This window comes from Hemitrygon akajei, chromosome 3 (assembly GCF_048418815.1).
Source record: "Hemitrygon akajei chromosome 3, sHemAka1.3, whole genome shotgun sequence".
Classification (NCBI taxonomy): Eukaryota; Metazoa; Chordata; class Chondrichthyes; order Myliobatiformes; family Dasyatidae; genus Hemitrygon; species Hemitrygon akajei.
The window spans coordinates 154,496,770-154,521,361 of NC_133126.1; the positions used below are offsets into that span (position 1 = coordinate 154,496,770).

The window sequence follows — 24,592 nt, forward strand, 5'->3', positions numbered from 1 at the left end:
TATAGTATATATTTTACCTTTCTATGCATATAAAACACTTAAGAAACCTATGTACTCCAGTAATTAAACCACTGTGTTGCTTAGTAATAATTGTAGCTTTCATCGGGGCAGGGCCTTTCACATGCTCCATTATTATCACTTTATCCGTTATCCTTTAAAATTGTTCTGATCGTTGACTGACTGTAGCCTAACGCTTTTCCAATGACCGATGGCGTTTCACCTCTTTCCAAACGCTTTATTATTTCCATTTTATTTTCAATCGCTATCATTTCCCGTCAATGGAACAGAAACACTGTGGGCGGCGGGTCCTGTACTGTGCCAGCTCCCGAGGTCCGCTGGGTCCTAAGGACCACCACACTGAATTCCCCGGGTCCTAAAGTTCACCGCACTGAGGCAGGCTAAATGGGACAAGTGGGGGCTGTGCTGGGTTTGCTTATTTGATCCTCCACAATATTCCGCGTGGGAATTTAAACTGGAGGTGACAGTGTTTTTTTTTAATGAGGTCGAGTTGCGAGCTCGACATCAACTCGGCACGGATTATATGGGTGTCACTGGATCGACATCAACCTGGCACGGGAGCGGTCTGGCACTAAAACGAACTGGGGAGCCTCCATTCTTGAGCCTGGTGCTGATCTCACTGCGCCACCAGCCGACCGGAACTGGGGAGCGGGGTCAGGATGAATTTTACTAAGAAAAATTTAAGCCAAATACAAAGTTAAACACTCAACACAGTGTCAACGGCAACGACTTAAAATGGTGGACAACGTCGCGATCCGACTTAAAATGGCAGGTGGCATTCTCCTTCCTTGGTTCGTAAGTACGAGTTGTCCGTAAGTCGGATGTTCGTAACTTGGGGACTACCTCTAGTGTTGATCAGTTCTGCACATTGGCTTGGAGGAATTTTAGGCCATTCTTCCTTATAAAACTGCTTCAACTCTGGAAGTTGGTGGGCTTTCTTGAATTAACTGCTTGTTTCAGGTCTTTCCACAACATTCTGCAACATTAAGATCAGGACTTCGACTCGCCATTCCAAAACACAAATTGTCTTCTTTTTAAACCATTCTGTTGTTAATTTATTCTTGTCTTTTGGATCACCGTCTTGTTGCATTATCCAACTTCTATTAAGCTTCAGGTGATGGACTGCTACCCTGATATTCTCCTGTAAAATGTCTTAATAAAGTTTTGAATTTATTGGTCCCTCCAACCATTGCAAGCTGTCCAGACCTTGAGGCTGCAAAGCAGCCCCAAGCCATGATGCTTCTTCCATCATGCTTCACAGTTGGGATGAGATTTTAGTGTTGGTGTGCAGGGCTCTTTTCCCTCCAAACATAGCAATGTGCACTTCTGCCAAAAGCTTTAACTTATGTGTCATTTGTCCACAGAACATTGTCCCAGAAGCATTATAGAACATCCAGGTGATCCTTTGCAAACTTGAGGCACACAGCAATTTAAAAAAAAATTTTGACCAGTGCTTTCCTCTGTGATGTCCTTCCATGAACATCATTCTTGTTCAGAGTTTTTCTTATAGTGGACACATGAACAGAGACTTTAGCAAGTTGTAGAGATCTTTGCAGGTTTTTTGCTGTTACCCTTAGGTTCTTTTTCATCTCATTTAGCATTGCACATTGTGCTTTTGATGTGAACTTTGTAGGATGCCCACTCCTAGGGAGAGCAGTGAGAGAATTGAGTTTCCTCAATTTGTAGACAATTTCTCTTACTGTGGACTGATGAACACTCAGGTCTTTAGAAATGCTTTTGTAGCCTTTTCCAGCTTCATGCATCTTTACAATTCTTCTAAGCTCCTTTGAAAGTTGTTTTGGTCGAGGCATGGTGCACAAAAACAGATCTTTCTTGAGAAAGCAGGCTCTTCAATAACCCGACTTTGTGTGACTTTTTTAGAGGCAGGGCACCTCTACAAACCACACTTCCGATCTCATCTCAATGATTGGAACACCTGACTACAAATAGCTTTGGTAGAGGGCATTACTCCAGAGGTTCACAAACGTTTTCCAACAAATACGTGTAATATTGGATAATTTTTCTCAATAAATAAATGAACAAGTGTAATGTCTTTGTATTATTTATTTAATTAGGTTCTCTTTATCTAGTTTTAGGACTTGAGTGAAGATCTGATCACATTTTATCTCATGTTTATGCAGAAATAGAGAAAATTCTGAGGGTTCACAAACTTTCCAGCATCCCTGTGCTTTTCCTTTTTCTGAACTAAATTCATCACCTCTGACATCCAAGGTTCTCTTACCCTGCCATCCTTGTCCTTCATTCTGACTGGAATATGCCTCTCCTGTACTATGTATGGTTGATCTTTAAACACCCTCCACATATTAGATGTGGAGTTGCCTGAAATCAGCTGTTGCACTAAAAGTCTACAGTAGTAATGGTACAGAAGTTAAAATAATACTTATCATCCACTAAGCAGGCTGATCTCTGTAATGTTGGAGGGGAGCTACAATCTTAGATGCAGCCTGTTTTCTCTCTCTAACTCTGACTCAACATGCTCTAACCTTCTCAACGTACTTATCCCTATCTCCTTTGCATTAGCACCAGTCTCTTCCCTTTGCACAAAGAAAGTGCCTCTTTTTATACCCTTCAAAACCCCTCAGTCTAGTATTTTTCCCATCCGTTGGTTGTACCTGTTGCACTTCTGTATCACTTACAATCTTCAAGCCAGACACATAATTTAGGAAAATAGAGACAACAGATCTGACAAAAGATCTAATCTCCAATGTGCACTTGTGCACATCTCTAGACTGTCAAAATGTCCCATGCTGATACCATTTTGTCTTTGAACTTCTCTCTTATTTTGACATGTACCAAGGAGGAACCACAATTGACTATTTTCTTACTTTTAGCATTGAAATATACACACTGCAAACTATCCACCCATTCATATTTATTACTTTGCTTGCGTCTGCTTTTACTGGCCCTGATGGCTATGTTCCTCACCATCCCTCCACTTTCTGACCTGGTGCTCTGGTTCCTGTTCCTGTCAAACTACTTTAAGCCTTCCCCAGTGGCAGTAACAAATCTCCCAGCCCGGATATTGGTTCCCCTCCAGTTTTGGTGTAGTTTGTTGCTCTTGTAAAGTCTACCCCTGACTTAGAAGAGGTACCAATTATCCAAGAACCTGAAACGCTGCCCCCTGTAACAGTTCCTCGGCCTCTCATTTATCTGTACTGTAATCCTATTCCTGCCAGAGATGATTACCTTGGAGTTCCTGCTCTTCAGCTTCTTTCCCAACTCCCTGTACTCACCGCACAGGACCTCTTCCTCCTTTCTACCTGTGTCACCAGCGCCAATGTACACCATGTCCTCTGGCTGTTCACCCTTCCCCTTCTGAATATTCTGCAGCTGTTCTGAGACGTTCTGGACCTTAGCATCTGGGATGCAACAGAATATCAGGGAGTCTCTTTCACAGCCACAGAATTTCCTGTATGTTCCCCCATCTAGCCTCCTATCACTATCACTCTTCCTGACTTACCTTCATTGGTCATGGCTTCAAAGGATATGGTGAGAAGGTAGGTGTTATGAGGTTGAATGGGATCTGAGATCAGCCATGATTGAATGGTGAAGCAGACTTGATGGGCTGAATGGTCTAATTCTGCTCCTATGTCTTATGGTCTAAATGACACAGCCTCCTTAGACGTTGCTTGTTCTGCTCAAAGCCATTTGAGCCAAAGTCTCCTCCTCTTATGTCAGGAAGCCTTTCTGGACATGCCTAACAAATTATGTCCCAACTAAATCTTTTGCCAATCAATATTAGGGAAGTGAATCATTCAAAATGGTTTATTTTATTATCAGAGAATGTATACAGTATACAACCTGAAATACTGGTCTTAGCAGACATCCATAAAGAACAGAAGCACCCCAAAAGAATAAAGGACAGAAAAACATTAGAACATTAGAACATTAGCTGCACTCTCCCCACTCCTCCATGCAAGCAGCAGCAAGAATCAGTGCATCAGCTGAGGTCGTTCATGACAACTTATAGGCACAACTCAACTCAAACTCTAAGTAAACTTATTATCAAAGTACATACTGTATATGTCACCATATACATCCCTGAAATTTGTTTTCTTGCAGGCATACTCAGTAACTCCAAGAAACACGATAGAATCAATGAAAGACTGCACCCAACAAGACGGACAAACAACTAAATGTGCAAAAGAAAACAAACTGCAAATACAAAACAAAGAAAAAGAATAAATAAGCAATAAATATCAAGAACATAACATGAAGAGTACTTCAAAATGAGTCCAAAGAATGTGGGAACAATTCAGTGATGGGGCAAGTGAAGTTATCCCCTCTGGTTCAAAAGCCTGATGGTTGAGGGTTAATAACTGTTCCTGAACCTGGTGGTGAGGGTCCTGAGGCTTCTGTACTTCCTTCCTGATGGCAGCAGTGAGAAGAGAGTATGTTCTGGGTGGTGTGGGTCCTTGATGATGGGTGCTGCTTCCTTGTGACAATGCTCCACGTAGATGTGCTCAACGTGGGGAGGGCTTTACGCGTGATGGGCTGGGCTGTATCCAATAGATTTTGTAGGATTTTTCGTTCAAGGGCATTGGTGTTTTTGTACCAGACTGCAATGCAACCAGTCAATATACTTTCCACCACATATCTATAGAAGTTTTAGACATCATGCTGAAAGTATGCAAACTTCTAAGCTAAGAAAGCTGTGCTTTCTTCGTAATTGCACTTGTATGCTGAGCCCAGGACCGATCTTCTGAAATGATAACACTGAAGAAATTAAAGTTGCTGACTCTCTCCACCTCTAATTCCCCAATGAGGACTTTTAGCTCATGGGCTCCCGGTTTCCTCATCCTGAAGTCAATAATCAACTCCTTGGTTAAGCTGATATTGAGTGAGAGGTGGTTGTTATGGTATCACTCAGCCAGATTTTCAATCTCCCTCCCATATGCTGATTCATCATCATCATTGATTCAGCCAGCAACAGTGTTGTTGTCAGTAAAACTTAAATATGACATTGGAGCTGTGCTTAGCCTCACTGTCATAAATTCAAATTCAAGTTTAATTGTCATTCAAGTATGCATGCATATCCATGAATTCAGCCAAATGAAACATCGTCACTCTGAGGCCAAGGTGCAAATTACAGTACAAGCGTTCACACATAGCACAAGGCATATATAAGATATCAGTAAAGTACAGTTTCAAAAAAAATACAGTCGACCCTCACTAATCCGACTACCTGTAATCCGGTTCCTTCGATAATCCGGCACTGATTTCAAATTTTCCGCGCAACTGTAATTTCAAATTTCCCAGGCCACTGTACCAATCTGCTGCGCATTGTTTTGGTTGTGCTAGATCTGTTCACATGTTGGTACGCACTTGTAAGCACAGACAGGCGATTCCTGCTTGTTTTCCTGCATTTATTAATATCATTTGCATGAGGCGCAGCCGCGTGGTACCCTCCCGACTCACCCGCCAGCAGCGGGGGAGCTGGCGCGCGTTGGGTCAGTCCACCTTCTTGCCCGCCTGCCGGTAATTACACACTGCCCTCCGGCATTGCCCAGCTGGCGCTCCGTACTCTTCTGCCTATGACCTCAGATCAGACGTGGCGACCCGCTGAATTTAAGCATATTACTAAGCGGAGGAAAAGAAACTAACGAGGATTCCCTCAGTAACCGCGAGTAAAGAGGGAAGAGCCCTGTGCCGAATCCCCGGCGGCCTGGCGATTGCGTGAAGTGTGGTGTATAGAAGACCTCCTTCCTCAGACTTGTTCTCCTGCTCACCCAGATGTGCTGCCACCAACATCAACAGTTTTTGAAAAACTGCTGTGCCAGTTTCAGCACCGGTTCCTGATGCTTCACTCATTTTTCAAGATGAAGATGTTGATGATTCTGACAACCCCACACTAGCAGACATATAACTTTGCCTGAAGGTATATTAAATGTCTCACTTTAGAAGCAGAAGTGCTGAACTATTCTGTATAAGTTAATTCCTGTACATTTACAGGATATTACGGTACAGTATATTACTTCATTAAAATTTCACTTGCTACTCATTTAATATTTCTGTTTTATTATTATCTAACTTGTACTGATTTACATGTTATTTTAAAGGTATGATGAGGCGGTTAGCTATTGCTTAATGTAATCCTTCTGTAATTTGGCATTTTCACTAATCTGGCACTCCTCAGGTCCTAATGTTGCCGGATTATAGAAGGTCGACCTTTATATAGATCTGGAACCTTGAGTCCATGAATGTTGCAGAAATTTACAGTCAAACACAATGTGGTTTACCTTCTGCTGAGTGAACATTGGGGGCAGCATGGACACCGTGCCACACCACCTCCCGTGAAGTGCACCAACTCTGATGCCTCTCTCCTGGGTAGCTGTAAGCAGGCGACTCCGTGGCTTTGGGCTAGTCCTGACTATGACCGAGGCCTTGCAGCTCCTCTGCTGTCTGCTAGTAAATCAGTGAATTGGACCTGCAGCATTTCACATTAAGAATGTCCAACAGCGTCTTGCGATCACAAGAAAGGCGACTAAGGCAATCACTCGCTGTTAGACTTTACACCACCTTCGTACTCTGATGCCTCTCGAGTGCAGGCAGTAGTACAATATACACCAAGTCCAGCTCCTTCAGTTTCTCTACTGATGAGCCACTCGCTGATGGGGTAGACCTGCAGTACTTTAAGTTCTTAATATCCAACAGGATCTTGCAATCATTAAAAAAAATACATTTGAAAATGATAATGACCCCTCATAGAAGCCTCTTCAATTGGATGCACCGCCATATTACTGGTAGTATAAAGTGAGTAGAAGTACACACAAGAAGCTTTTGAGCACATGCATGAAACTTTTGAGTACTTCTGATGTGATGATAACATATTATTTGATCTTTGATTACATTTCCTTCACCGACACTTTGTTTTAACAGTTATTTAGTGCTCCAGAACCTTGTGTTAATCCCAGCTGATTCACTTGGTTTTTAAATTCTTAGAAGACATTCTGCTTTTGTCTTAGTTATTTTAATAAACTGAAGAGCTAGATCTCCTAATTTTTCCTGAACTTTAATTATAGTTTTAGACTTCCACATTTTGCTAACCTCCAGGAAAATCAGGTTAAAGAAAATATTAACATAACTTTGAACTAATCAAAATGTCAATTCCCTTTCATTGATTCCTACTGTGTGCTGAATACAATTGTGGCATGTTCAGTGCAGTACTAAATTTTTTGCTTGTGGCAGCGGCACTTTTCCAGTGGTGCTGGGCGATGCAGTTGAATAATACATTAAAATTGGTTTATTATTGTCACATCCCTCAGATGTAGTGGAAGACTTCATTTTGCTTACCAGACATATCATTCCAAACAGAAGTACATTGAAATAATACAAAGGCAATAGCAATAACAGAATGCGGAATACACAACTGTACACAGAATCTTGCCATTATCTATTTTTGGATCATTTTCAAATAAGCTGATAACTTACTTCACCTTACTTATAATATTCCTGTCAGGGCACTGTATGCAGTTGCTTTGGCCTCAGTCATTTAACCCATTGACTAAATCATCTTACCACATAATCCTATTTTGTAATAGGTAACATTACCTTGCAAGAGCTTTGTAGTTCCTTTCTATCTGAGAATTTCTCCAAGCCAAAGGTAGAACACTTTCACATGCCTTCTTCACTTTTGGACAAGTATCTTACACCATTAAGCTGTCATTGTTGGGATCAGTAACAGCCACTTATTTTCGTTTCAAAGCTTTTTCTGGTACTCTGATAAATTATCGCTTACAAGTTTACTATCCATTATATACTATTTTTTTAAGTGGTGACACAGGTAATAAAGATCATGTGTTCCTGATAGTGCTATCAGAGGAAATACTTTGTGGTTCATGCTAGTTATTGCACAATGCCAATATGATTGGAGGGTATCAATGAAAATTCTACAGCCTTAACTTTCCCACTCTTAGTATTCTCCTGTGTTTTATGAAAGTTGTAGTTTCCCTGTTTATGGACCATATTTACTGACAGTCTCTCAGTGGTTGAGCTGCTCATCACTGCAAGGTTAGGAAGGTATTGAGACAGTAAGGACCCAGATCAACACTGCACAAATTTTCCATGGCTATTCTTCTGGCTTAACTCAGTTTGAAGCACCTGCTTTGAAACAAAAGTCTCATATCAGAAAGGCCTTTTGACTGTGAAATGTTTCTTTTTCACTTCTGGCTCCTGAGCGTTTCTGGCATACTCTGATTTTGAAATTTCCAGGACCTACAATTTTAATTTAAAATGTGGCTCAAAATGCTTCATGCAATGTTATCAACCTAAAGTTTGATGTGGAAGCACAAAAAAAGTTGTAGAAGATGACCAAAAACTTGGAAAGGACATCTTTTAAGGAGCATTTTAATAGGTAGAGAAGAGGAGAGCTATTGAGAGAAATTCTAAAATGAGCACTGGAATTTTAATTGAAAACCAAATCCATAAGATACAGGAGCAGAATTAGGCCAGTTGACTCATCAAGTCTGCTCTGCCATTTCATCATGGCTGATCTATTTTCCCTCTCAGCCCCAATCTCTTGCTATCTCCCTGAATCCCTTCATGCCCTGACCAATCAAGAATCTATCAACCTTTGCCTTAAATATACCAAGTGACTTGGCCTATACAGCCACCTGTGGCAATGAATTCTACACATTCATCACTCTCTGACTAAAGAAATTCCTCTTCATCTTTATTCTAAGAGGATGCCTCCTCTGGACAGAGACTCCCCGACCATAGGAAACATCCTCTCCACATCCATTTTGAGGCTTTTCAACTTTCAATAGGGTTCAAGGAGGTGACCCTTCATTCTTCTGAATTCCAGTGAGTACTGCCCCAGAGCCATCAAATGCTCCTCATATGACAGGACTTCCATTCCTGGAATAATTTTTGCGATCTTCCATTGAACCCTCTCCAATGTCAGCACATCCTTTCTAAGATAAGGGGCCCAAAATTGCTCTCAGTACTCCAAGTGAGGCCTCACCAGTGATTTACAAAGCCTCTTTGCTTTAATACATCCTTGCAATCATTACACTCCTGTTTTTACATTCTGGTCTTCTTGAAGTGAATGCTAACATCACATTTGTCTTCCTCACCACTGACTCAACCTGCTAATAAACCTTTAGAGAACCCTGCACGAGGACTCCGAAGTCCCTTTCCCTCTCAGACTTTTGAACTTTCTCTCCAATTAGAAAATAATCGACCCTTTATTTCTTCTAGCAAAGTACATGACCATACACTTCATTGTGTATACCAGCTGCCACTTCTTTGCCCATTCTCCTAATCTAAGCCTTCCTGTATCCTCTCTACTTCCTCAAAACTACCTACTCCTCCACCTGTCTTCATATCATCCCCAAACTTGACAAAAAAGCCACCAATTCCACCATCCAAGTCATTGACATATAACATAAAAAGAAGTGGTCCCAACAGAGTCACCTGTAGAGCACCACCAGTCACCGGCAGCCATCCAGAAATGCCCCCTTTATTCCTACTATTTGCCTCCTGCCAGTCAGCCAATGCTTTATTCAAGCTAGTATTTTTCCTGTAATACCGTAGGATCTTCACTTGTTAAGCAGCCTCATGTGTGGCACTTTGTCAAAGGCCTTCTGAAAACCCAAGTACACAAAATCCCAACTACTGAGGGCAGACTAACTGGCTTATAATTTGCTTTCTTCTGCCTCTCTCCCTTCTTGAAGGGTGGAGTGACAGTTGCAACTTTCCCGTCTTCTGGAACCATTCCAGAATCAATTGATTCTTGAAAGATCATTACTAATGCCTCCACAATCTTTACAGCCACCCCTTTCAGAACCCTGGGGTGTATATCATCTGGTCCAGGTGACTTACCTACCTTTAGACTTCCCAGTTTCCCAAGAACCTTCTCTCTAGTTATGGTAACTTCACACACTTCATAACCCCTGGCACCTAGAACTTGCACAATGTTGCTAGTGTTTTCCACAGTGAAGACTGATGCATAATACTTATTCAGTTGGCCATTTCCTTGTTGCCCATTACTACCTCTCCAGCATCATTTTCTAGTGGTCTGATACCCACTCTTGCCTCTCTTTTACACTTTATGTATCTGAAGAAATGTTTGGGATCCTCTTTAATATTATTGGCTAGCATACTTTCATATTCCAGCTATTCCTTCTTAATGACATTTTTAGTGCCTTCTGTTGGTTTTCAAAAGCTTCCCAATCCTCTAACTTCCCCCTGATGTTTGCTCTATTATATACCCTGTCTTTGGCTTTTATGTTGGCTTTAACTTTTCTTGTCAGCACGATTGTGTCACCTTTCCTTTAGACTACTTCTTGCTTTTGTGTATGTCATGTATATCCTGTGCCTTCCAATTTGCTCCCAGAAATTCCAGCCATTGCTGCTCTGCTGTCATCCCTACCAATGTTTTCTTTTTCTCCCCAATCAATTTTGGCTAGCTCCTCTATCATGTCTCTCCAATTACTTTTCTCCACTGTAATACTGATACATCTGACTTTAGCTCTTCTTTCTCAAATTACACAGTGAGTACTATCATATTATAATTACTTGTCCCCAAATGTTCCTTTACCTTAAGCTCTCTAATCAATTCCAGTTCATTACATAATACCTAACTTCAAATAGCTGATCCCCTTGTGGGCCCAACCATGAGCTGCTCTAAAATGGTATCTCGTAGCCATTCTAGGAATTCACCCTCGTGGGATCCTGCACCAACCTGATTTTCCCAATCTACCTGCATATTGAAATCCCCCATGACTGTCGTAACATTGCCCTTATGGCGTGCATTTTCTAATTCCCATTGCAATTTGTAGACTACCCCTTTACCACTGTTTGGGGGTCTGTATACAACGCCCATCAGGGTCTTTTCACCTTTGCAGTTCCTTAGCTCTGTCCACAATGATTCAACATCTTCCGACCTTATGTCACCTCTTTCTAATGATTTCATTTCATTTTTTTTTACCAATAAAGCCACACCATCCCCTTAGTCTACCTGTCTGTCCTTTTAATACAATGTGTATCCTTGGAATTAAGCTCCCAGCTATAATGTTTCAGCCATGATTCAGTGATGCACACAATGTCATGCCAATCTGCAACTGCGCAAGTTCATCTACCTTATTCCGTATACTGCACTCTGATATTACACCTTAAGTCCTCTATTCACCTTTTTCAATTTTGTCTGCCTTTTACATTGCAACTTATCCCGTTGACTGCAATCTTGCCCTATCATCAACCTGTTCTTTCTAGCAGTCTCACTACACACTGCCTCTGTTTGTAAACCAACTACCACATCCTCAGCATTATCACTCCGGTTCCCAGCCCTCCCCCTGGCAAATTAGTTTAAATCCTTCCGAACAGCTCTAACAAACCTGCCCACAAGGTTCAGGTGTAGCCGTTTCGTTTTGCACATGTCTTACTTTCCCCAGATGAGATCCCAATGACACATAAATCTGATCCCCTGCCCCCTGTACCAGTACCTCAGCCACGCATTCTTCTGCCAAAACTTACTCTTACTGGTGTGTGGCATAGATTGATAGAAACTTTATTGATCTCAAAGGAATAGCTGATCCCCTAGCAGACTTAACCATGAGCTGTTCTAAAAAACCATCTCATAGGCATTCTAGAAATTTCCCCTCTTGGAATCCGGCACCAACCTGATTTTCCCAATCTACCTGCATATTGGCATCCTCCATGACTGTTGTAACATTGCCCTTTTGGGATGCATTTTCTATCTCCTGTTGTAATTTGCAGACCACATCCTTATTGCTGTTTGGGGGTCTGTATACAACTCCCATCACGATCTGTTTACCCTTGTAGTTCCTTAGCTCTCTCTGCAAAGATTCAACATCTTCTGACCCTATGTCATCTCTTTCTAATGATTTGATTTCATATTTAACCAACAGAGCAGTGCTACCCCCTCTGCCTTCCTGTCTGTCCTTTCTATGTAATGTATATCCTTGGACATTAAGCTCCCAGCTATAACCTTTCATCCCTGATTCAGTGATATCTACATCATACCTGCCCATCTGCAACTGTGCTACAAGTTTATTGACCTTATTCCATTTACCCGTTTCGATTTTTTTCCACCTTCTACATTGCAACTCATCTTGTTCACTGCAATTTTGCCGTATGAGCAGCTCTCCTCACTACACATTGCCTCTGTTTGTAAACCAGCTACCTCGTCTTCAGCACTATTGTCTACCTTTCCTCCGATACTTTTTGAATTGAAATATATGCAGCTCAGAACACCAGTCCTACCAGGCTGAACCTTCTGATTTCTAACTTTGTCTGAAGTCTTACCAACATCTGCCTCTGTAATCTTTCCACTAACTGTTCTGGCACTCTGGTTTCCATTCCCCTGCAACTCCCGTTTAAACCCCCACCGTGTTGTGCAGTATTAACAAACCTTCCTGATGGGTTATTAGTCCCCCTCTATTTCATTGCAAACCGTCCCATTTGCACAGGTCCCACCTTCCCTGGAAGAGAGCCCAATGACCCAAAAATCTTATGCCCTCCCGCCTACACCAACTTCTTAGCCACATATTAAACTATAATCTTCCTAGTTTTGGCCTCGCTAGAACGCGGCACAGGTAGCAATCCTGAGATCACAACCGTACTCTTTAACTTAACACCTAACTCCCTTAACTCCCTGTGCAGAATGTAGTCACTCGTCCTACATGGTACTTACATAGACCTGTTCACCCTCCGGCTCTAGAATGCTGAGATATCCTGGACCCTGACATCCAGGAGGCAACTTACCATCCAGTAATCTCGTTCCCACCTACAGAACCTCCTGTCTGTCCCCTAACTAATGAATCCCCTATCACCACAGCATGTGTACTTCTCCCCCCTTCCTTCTTGAGTCATAGAGGCAGACTCAGTGCTTGAGACCCGACCACTGTGACTTTCCTCTGTTAGCTCATCCCCCTCGACAGTATCCAAAGTGATATACCTGTTGTTTAGGGGGATGGCCATAGGGTGTTCTGCACTGGCTTTTAACCCCCTTTCCCTTCCTTACTGTTACCCAGTTTCCTGTACCCTGCACCTTGGGTGTAATTACCTCTCTATATATCCCTGCAGCCTCTTGAAAAATTTGGAGTTCGTCTATTTCCAGCTCCAGCTCCTTAATGTGAAATGTTAGAAGCTGCAGCTGGATGCACTTCTTGCAGTTGTAGTCAGGGACAGTCAAGGTCCTCTTGCCTTCCCACATCCCGCAAAAGAAACATTATCCTGCCTGGCATCTCTACTATCCTAGCTGAGCAGACATAAAGAAGGGATGGAGAAAACACAACTTAAGTTAAGCTTTTCTTTCCATTGCTTTCTCTGATGAAGCCCCTCTCCATGGAAGCCTCAAAGAGCTAAAGCCTCAGGATGACCACTCTGACTCTGTCCACTCTGATGATGGCCACTGCACTTGCCACTGCTTTCCTTTAACTTGCTTTCTCACAAATCCCAGCTGCTGATTGATCATTGGTCAAAGCTCTTTTGCACTCTAGTGACCCACTGCTGTCTTTTGAATTTGGCAGTGGACCTGAGTGAAGTCCCATCCTCTCAAAATGTCCGATGTCTGGTTTGACCGCTGGTCAAAGCTCTTATGTTAGATGTGGATTGAGTGGATTCTTGGAGACTATTTACAAGCATTTGGAGAAGCATAGTCTGCGGATAGTGGGCATGGCTGTGTGAGGGACAGGTCATGCCTTATCAGCTTGATTGAATTCTTCAAGAAAGTGACAATCCAAATTGAAGACACAACATTAGATGCCATATATATGGAATTTCATAAGGCATTCATAAGGTTCCTCATTCAACAAGTTGGGAAGCATGGGATCAAGGGAAACTTGGCCTCCTATATTCAAAATTGACTTGCCCACAGAAGGCAGAGAGTGATAGAAGATGGAGACTATTTTGAGACCCCTGCTCATAGAGATTTTTAAAAGTGACTTAGTTGAGCAAGTGGAAGGATAGCTTATTACGTTTGCAGAAGACACAAAGTTCTGTGCTGTTGTGGATAGTGTAGAAGGTTGTGGTAGGTCATAACAGGTCAATGACAGGACACTGTGCTGGGCTGAGAAGTGGCAGATTTGTGTGAAGTGATACACTTTGGAAGTTCAAACTTCAAGTCAGAGTACAAGGATAATGGCAGCATTCTTAGCAGTGTGGAAGAATGTAGGGATAGTGGGGTGAGTACCCATAGATCTCTCAACTTGCACACAAGGTGATGTGGTAGTTAAAGTGTCTGGTGGGTTGCTCTTCATTAGTTGGGCGATTGAGTTCAAGAGACATAATGTAATGTTGCAGCTCTGGTTAGACCACATTTAATTGAGTATTGTATTCAGTTCTGGTTTTCTCATTGTAGGATGAATGTGAACAGTTTAGGGAAGCTTCAGAGATTTACTAAGATGCTGCCTAGTTTAGAGAGCATTTCTTATGAGTAAAGGTTGAGTGAGCTGGGACTTTTCTCTATGGAGCAAAGGAGGATGAAAGGTGACTAGGCAGAGATGTATAAGGTGATAAGAGGCATAGATAGAGTGGACAGTGCCTTTTTCCCAGTATGGCAAAGACTAATACAAGAGGACGTAATTTTAAGCTGATTGGAGAGAAGTATAAGGGGGGTGTCAAAGATAGGTTTTGTACACAGAGTGCTGAGTGTATGAAATGAGCTGCCTGAAAAAAAGATAGGGTTTCTATCCTATCAATATCCCTCGTAATTTTGTTGGAGGGTGAGCAGCTAGATGTCGTGGTCCATGTAGGGACCAATGACATGGATAGGAACAAGGAGGAGGTCCTGCAAAGAGAGTTTAGGGAGTTAGGTGCAAAGTTGAAGGACAGGACCTCCAGAGTTGCAATCTCAGGATTGCTCCCTGTGCCACGTGCTAGTGAGGCTAGAAATAGGAAGATAATGCAGCTAAATACGTGGCTAAGGAGGTGGTGTAGGAGGGAGGGCTTCATGTTTCTGGACAATAGAGCTTCGTTCCAGGGAAGGTGGGACCTGTTCCGACGGGATGGTTTGCACCTGAACTGGAGGGGGACTAACATCCTTGTGGGTAAGTTAGCTAGTGCTGCTCTGGGGGTGTTTAAATTAGATTTGCAGGGAGAGGGGAACCAGAGTGTTAGAGCAGATGGTGATGTGGAGAAAGATAAAGGTTGTGCGAGGACTGCTTATGTGGACAGATATCAAAGGTTTGTATGTGATAGAAATATACTTGGGAGCCAAACTGAAGAGAGTAGGGAAGAGGCGTCTGACTTTCAAATAGAGAAAGATAGGAGACAGCGTGAGGGAGGATAGGCAGGTGATAGAGAAGGGACGCGCTCAGACCGAAGGTTTGAGACGTATCTGTTTTAACACAAGGAGTGTTGTGAACAAAGCAGATGAGCTTAGAGTGTGGATCAGTACTTGGAGATATGATGTGGTGGCCATTACAGAGACTTGGATGGCTCAGGGACAGGAATGGTTACTTCAAGTGCTGGGTTTTAGATGTTTCAGAAAGGACAGGGAGGGAGGCAAAAGAGGTGGGGGCATGGCACTGTTGATCAGAGATAGTGTCACAGCTGCAGAAAAGGGTGACGTCATGGAGAGGTTGTCTACGGAGTGTCTGTGGGTGTAAGGAACTGAAACTTTACTGGGTGTTTTCTATAGGCTGCCCAATAGTAACAGGGATATCAAGGAGTAGATAGGGAAACAGATCCTGGAAAGGTGTAATAATAACAGAGTTGTCGTGATGGGAGATTTCAATTTCCCAAATATAGATTGGCATCTCCCTGGAGCAAGGGTTTAGATGGGGTGGAATTTGTTAGGTGTGTTCAGGAAGGTTTCTTGACACAGTATTTAGATAAGCATACAAGAAGAGAGACTGTACTTGATTTGGTAATGGGAAATGAACCTGGTCAGGTGTCAGATCTCTCAGTGGGAGAGCATTTTGGAGATAGTGATCATAATTCTATCTCCTTTCCGACAGCATTGGAGAGAGATAGGAACAGACAAGTTAGAAAAGCGTTTAATTGGAGTAAGGGGAATTATGAGGCTATCAGGCAGGAAATTGGAGACTTAAATTGGAAACCGATGTTCTCAAGGAAAAGTATGGAAGAAATGTAGCAAATGTTCAGGGAATATTTGTGTGAAGTTCTGCATAGGTACTTTCCAATGAGGCAGGGAAGTTATGGTACCGTGCAGGAACCGTGGTGTACAAAGCCTGTAATAAATCTGGTCAAGAAGGAAAGAAAAGTTTACGAAAGGTTCAGAGAGGTAGGTAATGTTAGAGATCTAAAAGATTATAAGGCTAACAGGAAAGAGCTTAAGAAGGAAATTAGGAGAGCCAGAAGGGGCTATGGGAAGGCCTTGGCAGACAGGATTAAGGAAAACCCCAAGGCATTCTACAAGTATGTTAAGAGCAAGACATGAAAGAATAGGACCTATCAAGTGTGACAGTGGGAAAGTGTGTATGGAACCGGAGGAAATAGCAGAGGTACTTAATGAATACTTTACTTCAGTATTCACTATGGAAAAGGCTCTTGGTGATAATAGTGACAACTTGCAGCAGATTGAAAAGCTTGAGCATGTAGAAAGAGGATGTGCTGGAGCTTTGGGAAAGCATCAAGTTGGATAAGTTGCCGTGCCCAGTTGAGATGTACCCCAGGCTACTGTGGGAGGCGAGAGAGGAGATTGTTGAGCCTCTGGCGATGATCTTTGTATCAATAGGGATGAGAGAGGTTCCAGAGGATTGGAGGGTTGTGAATATTTACTGCCTTTATTCAGGAAAGGGAGTAGAGATAGACCAGAAAACTATAGACCAGTGAGTCTTACCTCAGTGGTTGGTAAGTTGATGGAGAAGATCCTGAGAGGCAAGATCTATGAATATTTGGAGAGGTTTAATATGATTAGGAGTTGTCAGCATGGCCTGACGAGCCTGATTGAATTTTTTGAGGATGTGACTAAACACATTGATGAAGGTAGAGCAGTAGATGTAGTGTATATGGATTTCAGCAAGGCATTTGATAAGGTACCACATGCAAGACTTATTGAGAAAGTAAGGAGGCATGGGATCCAAGGGGACATTGCTTTGTGGATCGAAAACTGGTATGCCCACAGAAGGCAAAGAGTGGTTGTAGATGGGTCATATTCTGCATGGAGGGCAGTCGCATTTGGAGTGCCTCAGGGATCTGATCTGGGACCCTTACTCTTCGTGATTTTTATAAATGACCTGGATGAGGAAGTGGAGGGATGGGTTAGGAAGTTTGCTGATGACACTAAGGTTGGAGGTGTTGTGGATAGTGTGGAGGGCTGTCAGAGGTTACAGCGGGACATCGATAGGATGCAAAACTGGGCTGAGAAATGGCAGATGGAGTTCAACCCAGATAAGTGCGAAGTGGTTCATTTTGGTAGGTCAAATATAATGGCAGAATATAGTATTAATGGTAAAACTCTTGGCAGTGTGGAGGATCAGAGGGATATTGGGGTCCGAGTCCATGGGACCCTCAAAGCATCTGTGCAGATTGACTCTGTGGTTAAGAAGGCATATGGTGTATTGGCCTTCATCAATCGTGGAATTGAATTTCGGAGCCGAGAGGTAATGTTACAGCTATATAGGACCCTGGTCAGACCCCATTTGGAGTACTGTGCTCAGTTTTGGTCGCCTCACTACAGGAAGGATGTGGAAGCCATAGAAAGGTTGCAGAGGAGATTTACAAGGATGTTGCCTGGATTGGGGAACATGTCTTATGAGGATAGGTTGAGTGAACTCGGCCTCTTCTCCTTGGAGTGACGGAGGAAGGAAGTGACCTGATAGAGGTGTATGAGATGTTGAGAGACGTTGATGGTGTGGATAGTTAGAGGCTTTTTTCCAGGGCTGAAATGGTTGCCACAAGAGGACACAGGTTTAAGGTGCTAGAGAGTAGGTACAGAGGAGATGTCAGGGGTATTTTTTTTTTACTCAGAGTGGTGAGTGCGTGGAATGGGCTGCTGACAAAGGTGGTGGAGATGGATATGATAGGGTCTTTTAAGAGACTTTTGGATAGGTACATGGAGCTTAGAAAAATAAGAGGGCTGTAGGTAAGCCTAGTAATTTCTAAGGTAGGGACATGTTCGGCACAACCTTGTGGGGAGAAGGACCTGTATTGTGCTGTAGGTTTTCTATGTTTCTATGTTTTAACCTCTATATGACCTCATCCTTTTACAAGACAGTGAGAATAACCCTGGAGCTATCCAGGCAACATCTTGATAAAATCTTCTGCACTCTGTCTACTGCCACTGCATCCTTTCTGTATTGTGGTGACCAGAACTGAACACATTAGTGTACATAATAGTCTAAATATTTTATTCGAAGTACAGTGAAGGGAAAGATGAAGATTTCAAGGATTCTGATCATTCAGAGATAAGGAATACTTCCAAGTTGCTTGCAGGATATTTCTCTGGAGTATAATAAGCGATGAGCAAAACAAAGATGCACTAAATAACAAGTAGAAAACAATGCGTAAAATAAGTCATGAAACCCATGCCCCACGCCCTACTATTAAGTGATTTAAAAGATCAACAAGTCTAAAATAGAGAATCAGTTGATACAGTGGCAAGCCTCATGCCGTTCTACTTGTTGAGACCCTGACTTACAATGACTGGCCTGGAGAAGCTTAGAGGTCCCTGGCACCATTTACAATTCTTGTCCGAGAACAAAAGTCCAATTAGTTTGTTCACTGTTCATACTTATGTAATCAAGAAAGCCACACTTATTTCTAACCTATGCATACCAGTCAGCTCCAAGTCTAAAACTATTTCTTAATGAGGGAGGATTTTACATTTTTCACTAAACTAATCTTGGTTGTTTATGAAGACTTGGCCAACTGAACTGGTTTCACTCATCATTGAAAAACAAGTTGTTACATTCCTTCATAGATTAAATCTGTATGTTTCAAGACCTCATGAATCAAGACCTTATGTTATAGTATTTTTTCTAACAGGCTTTCTCATTATGAGTATTATGAGCAACACCTGCATTCCAAGTAAAAAGATCAGCTTCTAACCCTCTCTTTGCAATTTCACAGTGAAATTCTCCAAGCTGGAAATTTGCCAGGGCCCAGTTGTTTTCTGTGGCAGGTGTTTTTTCTCTTCACATTTCTAATTGTTTTTTGTCAAGACACTCAAGGTGAGAGAGCATGTTTGGACCAGGTGGAGGATGTCCTGGGCCCAGTGAGGGTTTCCAAATGCAGTCGACTGTGCTTTCAGGATGGAATTTGGGGAAATTCAGTCTTTAGTATCTCAGAAAGAACAAGAGTGAAAGCAAGTTTGCCTTGACATGAATGACTACCTAAAAAGTTGATAAGGCTGTAGATGGAAAGAATCTACAAAGAGACTGAGTTTGACTTCAAGTAAACTTTTAACTTTATTACAAGCTGTTGTCAATAGGCGAGTCATAAGTCCTGGAAATATTGTTTCCTGATCGAAGACTCCATTATTCTTCTACTATTTCTATCTGCTTCCTCCCCCCATTATTTTCTATTCCACTTGTGCAATGTGCAGATAGAGTGAGGTAAGCCTCTTGCAGTGTCAGTCCTCAGGGTCTGTGTGTCTGTGAGCCATCAAGCTTGAACACCTGATGTGCTACATAAGCCCTGCGCAGTTCCATCATTTATCTTGTTTGTACATTGGCAAACAGCCATCCTGGAGTTTGCGTTTTTAGTCTGGTAAACAGACATGTGTTCATGATAGTTCACTTTAGCCCATGACTTGTGATTGGGATCAATTAGAAATGGTTTCAGATCTTCTTGTCTTTTACCAGCTCTGTAGAGTCCCTCTTTATCTCGTTGCACATGGAGAAGTCCAGTGCTGCAGGACCATTTCATTATTCTCTATTACAAGGCAAAAGGTAGCAAAAATGCATGTCATTCCTGCTCTCCACCTCCCAAATTCAATAACCTCCTAGTAGCCTGCAATTGATGAATGTATGCCTTTCACCTTACACCTTCTGTGTGGTCTACAGCAAGTTAGTCACAATTTTAGTGTAATATGAGTAGTATTTCACACATTTTAAATCTGGGTCAGAAAGAGGTTAATAGTGAAGGTGAATTTTATTGTGACTAGTTGTTTGAAAGATACACATGAATTGCTGAGTGTTATACAAAGTAGGATTTTCATTCTGCACTGTGCTCCAGACCATTGAGTCAAATGCAACTTGCTTAATTGGTGTTTCCTATCCTGATGCTGGTTTTAAGTGATGACTTTAGAAGGAGGGGTTGAGAAAAAGAGACAGTAAAGGGGAATGTAAATGGGAGCTTCAGAGTTCTCATTCCCACATGAGGAGCAGCATGATACTGTGGGGGTGACTATCGTGCTATTACAGTTCCTCTGCTGTCTGTAAGGAATTTGTACATTCTCCTTATGATCATGTGGATTTCCTCTGTGTGCTCTGGTTTCCTCCCACATTTCAAAGACGTAAGGGTTAGGGTTAGTGTATTTGACAAATAAAGCTATTCTTTAAATACAACTACAAATTACAAGAAAAACAGAATTAACATATTGTTTTGGCGAGATTACTCTGGAAGAACCTTTAACTGTGACACTTAATATAAATTCAGGTTCCAATTATACAACATACCTTGTACTTAAGTTTATTTAGAGCAATTGGATATAAGACTTTCAAGAATATGCAAAGTATAATACGGAGCACAAAATTAGTGAAATGGAACATATTAGATGTCTGTTGATCATTTGTGGGTTTTGGGAAGGTTTAAGAGTTTGTGTTTAAAATAAGAATAATCATTTCAATTCAATGTCAAGTTTCTGAAAGCTTGAAAGTTTGCTTGGTGTCCATAACAATGAGAGTAATAGCAGCAGCTTCTTCTCAGGAAGCGTGCCTTAGAACAACACTTGCCTGCTGAGAATTTCTATTGAGTCCTTTCAGATATATTGCAGTTACTGCTCCCAGGTGTAATATCTCATGGACATTAAATGGAAGCGATGAGTAGAAACCTAACAACTCCGGGCACTGTGGTAACACGGTGTTCCAGGTTCTGTAGCCAGTGTTTTTCTCAAATAATACACTTTGGGAACTTGCTGAATAATTTTTCTGCATGGGTAGCAAAACAGACTAAGGCCAAGATGCTGAATGAAGTTAATATTTACTTGCTTTTCTCCAGGGAGAAATATTAGATAAAATGTACTTAAGTTGCACTAGTTTCCAAGACTGAAAGCTGATTATTCTTGAAGTGAATCTGAAATAGTAACTACATCAGCATGTAGTTGAATGGAACACATTTACACTCAGTAGCCACTTTATTCGATATAGCTGTACACCTCATTAATCCAAATATTTAATCAGCCAATTATGTGGCAGCAACTCAGTTCATAAAAGCATGCAGACATGGTCAAGAGGTTCAGTTGTTGTTCAGACCAAACATCAGAATGGGGAAGAAATGTGATCTAAATGACCTTGACCATGCAATGATTGTTGGTGCCAGACAGGGTGGTTTGAGTATCTCAGAAACTGCTGATCTCCTGGGATTTCATGCACAACAGTCTCTTGAGTTTACAGAGAATGTTTCAAAACATTGAAACATCCAGTGAGCAGCAGTTCTGTGGATTAAAATGCTATTTTAATGTGAGAGGTCAGACCACTTCCTGCACCTAATAAAGTGGTCACTGAATGTACATTGTGATTTAAATTCTGTGACTATAACCATAAACTGATGAGAAGCCACATCTTCCAGCTAGATCCTGAAGAATCTCTGCAGCGGACAGCTTTCCTGTCTTTGTAGTAATTGACTTCATTCTGACTGAAGTCAAGGCATACAGGTATCAACAAGAAAGTCTGTTCATTAAGAGGGGAGGAAAATCTAATTCTGGCACAAGTAAACAGTTGCATGCAGTTGGCCCATTGCACTTTTATTAACTTTGCATATTGCTTACGGTATCTGCTTGTTTTTATTTTTTGTTATATTGTTTATGTGGAAAATGCTTGTATTTGAAGACATAGTGAATGAATGTTTTTTGACTCCATTTCTTCAGATTTCATTTCTATTGCCTGTATCTTAGGAACTGGAATATTGGGTAAGTCTACTTCATTTTCAGCTACAGTATCAATGAAGTGTATAACCCTGCATCTAATACTGTTTTATGTATTTGACTTGAATTTCAAACAAAACTTTGAAAACATCTTGGGTACTTTTGTTAAGTTAACTTCAAGGTGGTGATGTTGTGTATAAATATTCCTAACAACGTTATTAAAACCAATAGACCTGTAAGCAAACTGCATCAACTTGTGTGATAGACACTGAACAATCTTAGCATTTATAATGATCTGTGTTCAAAAATAAATAGAAAGTAATAGAGATGCTAGGATTATTTTGTGCAGCTGATGGCAATCCAACAAGTATTCAAGGGATACAAAGTATGGTCAGGCAATGGTTTCAATTAAACTCTTTCATTCTGTGAAATTATATTAGGTCATTAGAACTCCCCATTAAACCCTAGACACCCCTTTGTCTTTGTTTGATATTTCTGAAGTACTGATGGAGTGGTTTGCCGTTTTTAGTGGTAAATGCCATAAGAGACAAGAACTGTAACAGCCAATAGACGATGCCATAAGGAAGAAGCGGGCAAACACAAATGGCAGTATTACAATTGGCAGGAACTTCAAGAGTGAAATGTAAAATTAAGTAACAATTTGAGTGGAACCTAATGGCCTCTGGTAAAGAAACTATACATTAATATGAGTAGAGTATTGTGGGCGAGCTGCAAATTTTGTAACATTATAAAATGAAAAAGTTAACTAGACGTGTATATTTGCTGCCCTGCATGGTGTTTTCATTTTGGCATGATATCAAGTTGTTAAATTTATTCAGAGCATACAAATGTCTAATTGATTATGTACTTAAATTTTATTCTTAACCAGGAGCTATTTATTTATTCAAACCAATTTAGAATTTATTTCATATAGTCACTGATTTAATTATTCATCAAAACCAAAAGGTGGCAGATTTATTTACCTGATGATTCATGTAGTAAATTATTTAATAGCTGCCTGTAGTCTGTCAGGGTTTATTTAAAGTAATTGCTTTGGAAAAAAAAAGTTAATGAAATTAGTGTGGGGAAGAAATTCTCTGCATGAGCATTTCTTCTAATAAGTGAAATTAAACTAAGGAAGGATTTACCACTGAAGTTTTGAGGTAGAGGTAGAACCAGGCATAAATGGGTACTTTGAGCTTTCATTGTATATGAGATAAATGCTTCTGACAGTACTCATCTAAACAATGATCAGACTTGCACTTCTGGAGTAACAGTTAAGCGAATCTACTTGCCAAACCTTTTCATAAGGTGTTGAATTTTGCCTGCAGCAAATGCTTTCCTTGTATGGTGGGTCGCTGAAGACTGGAGCACTCAATATCAATTGGCCTTCATGGTCAAAGAACCTTGTTACTGGCAGAAGGCTAGCATTAAACACCTGGAGGTGATAAAAGAAAGTGTGTTGAACAGAATCTATGTTCAGATGATTATAAAATCGAAGAACAAGCTCTTTGTGTTGAGACAGATTTTGGAGATCCAGTTGTTAGTGTCATCACCGATAATAATGCATGCTCTCTTACGACTCAAACATAATTTGTTTCACTTGTGCACAAGAACAACATTGTCCTTGTCACCCACACTGTTCCGAAGCCAGGACAGAAAACTGCTATTTTTATACAGAATTGTCTTATCAGTTGTGGATATTGACCATTTGATAAAGTATATAACTTTGAATTCTTTACTTGCAAGATCAATCGCCATTCGCAACAGAGGTGTTAAAAGTCAATTGAAACTTCAGGTTGATAACGGATGATATTTTGAAGTTAGTAAGCAATTGTCTCTTCATTGTCAGCTGTGTTTCACATTCTTCTGTTATTCCTGTCTTGTCTGTCAACAGCAAGCACCCCCTGCTGCGTAAAGCAAAGCTATGTTCTTACAGATTGATTACACACTGCCACAGTCACTCTGCAGTAAACGAGACTGGCTCCGGCATTATTATTTCAAAGGTCTCCCTTGTTCAAGTTCAAGTTTAATTGTCATTCAACCATACATGAATACCCATGAATACAGCTAAATGAAACAGTGTTCCTCCAGGGCCAAGGTGCAAAACACAATACTAACATTCATACACAGCATAAGGCACATATAGCACATATTAGATAGCCCCAAACATACAGTCACACAAAAAAATGAATATAACCCAAGTCCCCGGGTCCATGGATGTTGTTGGAAAGAACAAGCCCGCAGCAGTCTGCAAACGAACACAGTCCAGCTTGACTTCCAAGCAAACACTGGAGAGTAGGTCGTGCACCGATGCCAGCATGGACACCGCCTCTGCCGTCTTCTCCTGGGCAGCTGCAACAGGTGACACTACCGCATGCCTGGATTTGACTGCACACCAACTCGGTCATCCTTGCCTGGATGTTGTTTTAAACCTTTGCAATACCGCAACTTCCACACTCCTCCTTCCTTGTCCTGTCGAGGACAACTAAATCTTACCGAATTTCAATAGTGCAGAGTCTCAAACTCCATGACAGTTTCATCACGGACTGTTGGCTGTTGATATCAGGGACATCCATATAACATTCCTGACTAATA

The 24,592-nt window shown here is 41.4% G+C and overlaps 1 protein-coding gene across 8 annotated transcripts in view; it reads left to right on the forward strand.

Moving 5' to 3' along the window:
* Nucleotides 1-24,592, forward strand: part of LOC140725529 (uncharacterized) — a 467,652-nt gene that overhangs the window by 13,938 nt on the left and 429,122 nt on the right. For 6 of the 8 annotated variants that reach the window (XM_073041107.1, XM_073041104.1, XM_073041102.1 and 3 more), the window contains exon 2: nucleotides 21,998-22,039. The exons of 1 other annotated variant lie outside the window; for it this stretch is intronic. Coding sequence is in view for 5 of the 7 variants with exons in the window: in XM_073041104.1 (XP_072897205.1) it covers nucleotides 21,998-22,039 (42 nt within the window). In the remaining 2 variants the exon portion in view is untranslated. Of the gene's footprint in view, nucleotides 1-21,690; nucleotides 21,785-21,997; nucleotides 22,040-24,592 lie in introns of those variants that run through there. One more of the 8 variants, XM_073041108.1, reaches the window with a different exon arrangement.